Source organism: Pundamilia nyererei, unplaced genomic scaffold (genome assembly GCF_000239375.1).
Source record: "Pundamilia nyererei isolate P.nyererei 1_Seehausen unplaced genomic scaffold, PunNye1.0 scaffold00361, whole genome shotgun sequence".
Classification (NCBI taxonomy): Eukaryota; Metazoa; Chordata; class Actinopteri; order Cichliformes; family Cichlidae; genus Pundamilia; species Pundamilia nyererei.
This window is the reverse complement of record NW_005187762.1, coordinates 11,901-13,006: the sequence shown is the minus strand read 5'-3', so window position 1 is coordinate 13,006 and position 1,106 is coordinate 11,901. Positions and strand designations below refer to the sequence as shown.

Below are 1,106 nucleotides of genomic sequence, written 5' to 3'. Positions count from 1 at the left end.
CAGAAGACGCAAGCGCGCCAACGGGGAGGAGAGAAGCTTGAGCTGTGACCAGTGTGGAAAGACCTTTACTCTGATTGGTAGCTTAAAATCACATCAGCTGATCCACACCGGTGTGAAACCATTCAGCTGTGATCAGTGTGGAAAGACCTTTACTCTAAGATGCAACTTAAAATCACATCAGCTGATCCACACCGGTGTGAAACCATTCAGATGTGATCAATGTGGAAAGACCTTTACTCATAGATCCAACTTAGAAAGACATCAGCTGATCCACACCGGTGTGAAACCATTCAGCTGTGATCAGTGTGGAAAGACCTTTACTCTAAGATGCAACTTGAAATCACATCAGCTGATCCACACGGGGGTGAAATCATTCAGCTGTGATCAATGTGGGAAGACCTTTACTCATAGATCCAACTTAAAAACACATCAGGTCGTCCACACGAAATTTAAAGCTTTCAACTGCGATCAGTGTGGAAAGTCTTTTACTCAGATTGGTCACTTAAAAGCACATCAGCTGATCCACACAGGGGTGAAACCATTCAGCTGTGATCAATGTGGGAAGACCTTTACTCATAGATGGAGCTTAAAATTACATCAGCTCATCCACACTGAAGTTAAAGCTTTCAACTGTGATCTGTGTGGAAAGTCTTTTAATCAGATTGGTCACTTAAAATCACATCAGCTGAGCCACACAGGGGTGAAACCATTCAGCTGTGATCAATGTGGGAAGACCTATACTCATAGATGCAGCTTAGAAAGACATCAGCTGATCCACACCGGTGTGAAACCATTCAACTGTGATCAGTGTGGAAAGTCTTTTACTCTAAAAACTCACTTTAACAGACATTATATGATCCATGTTGGAGGTAAATCATTTGTCTGTGATCAGTGTGGAAAGTCTTTTACTGCGATTGATAGGTTAAAAATGCATCAGCGCATCCACTCTGGAGTTAAATCATTTGTATGTGGTGACTGTGGAAAGGCTTTTCTTCAGATTGAAAGGTTAAAATTGCATCAGCGCATCCACTCTGGTACTAAACAATTTGTATGTGGTGACTGTGGAAAGTCTTTTACTCACATGACTGGCTTAAAATCACATCAGC

The 1,106-nt window shown here is 42.0% G+C and overlaps 1 protein-coding gene across 1 annotated transcript in view; it reads left to right on the top strand.

The window, feature by feature from the left end:
- The window catches only part of LOC102197367 (gastrula zinc finger protein XlCGF8.2DB-like), a 26,250-nt gene that overhangs the window by 23,430 nt on the left and 1,714 nt on the right, over nucleotides 1–1,106 (top strand). Inside the window, exons 2-4 of the mRNA XM_013915763.1 lie at nucleotides 4–92; nucleotides 261–971; nucleotides 1,056–1,104. Of these exons, the coding sequence (XP_013771217.1) occupies nucleotides 4–92; nucleotides 261–971; nucleotides 1,056–1,104 (849 nt within the window). The remainder of the gene's footprint in view (nucleotides 1–3; nucleotides 93–260; nucleotides 972–1,055; nucleotides 1,105–1,106) is intronic.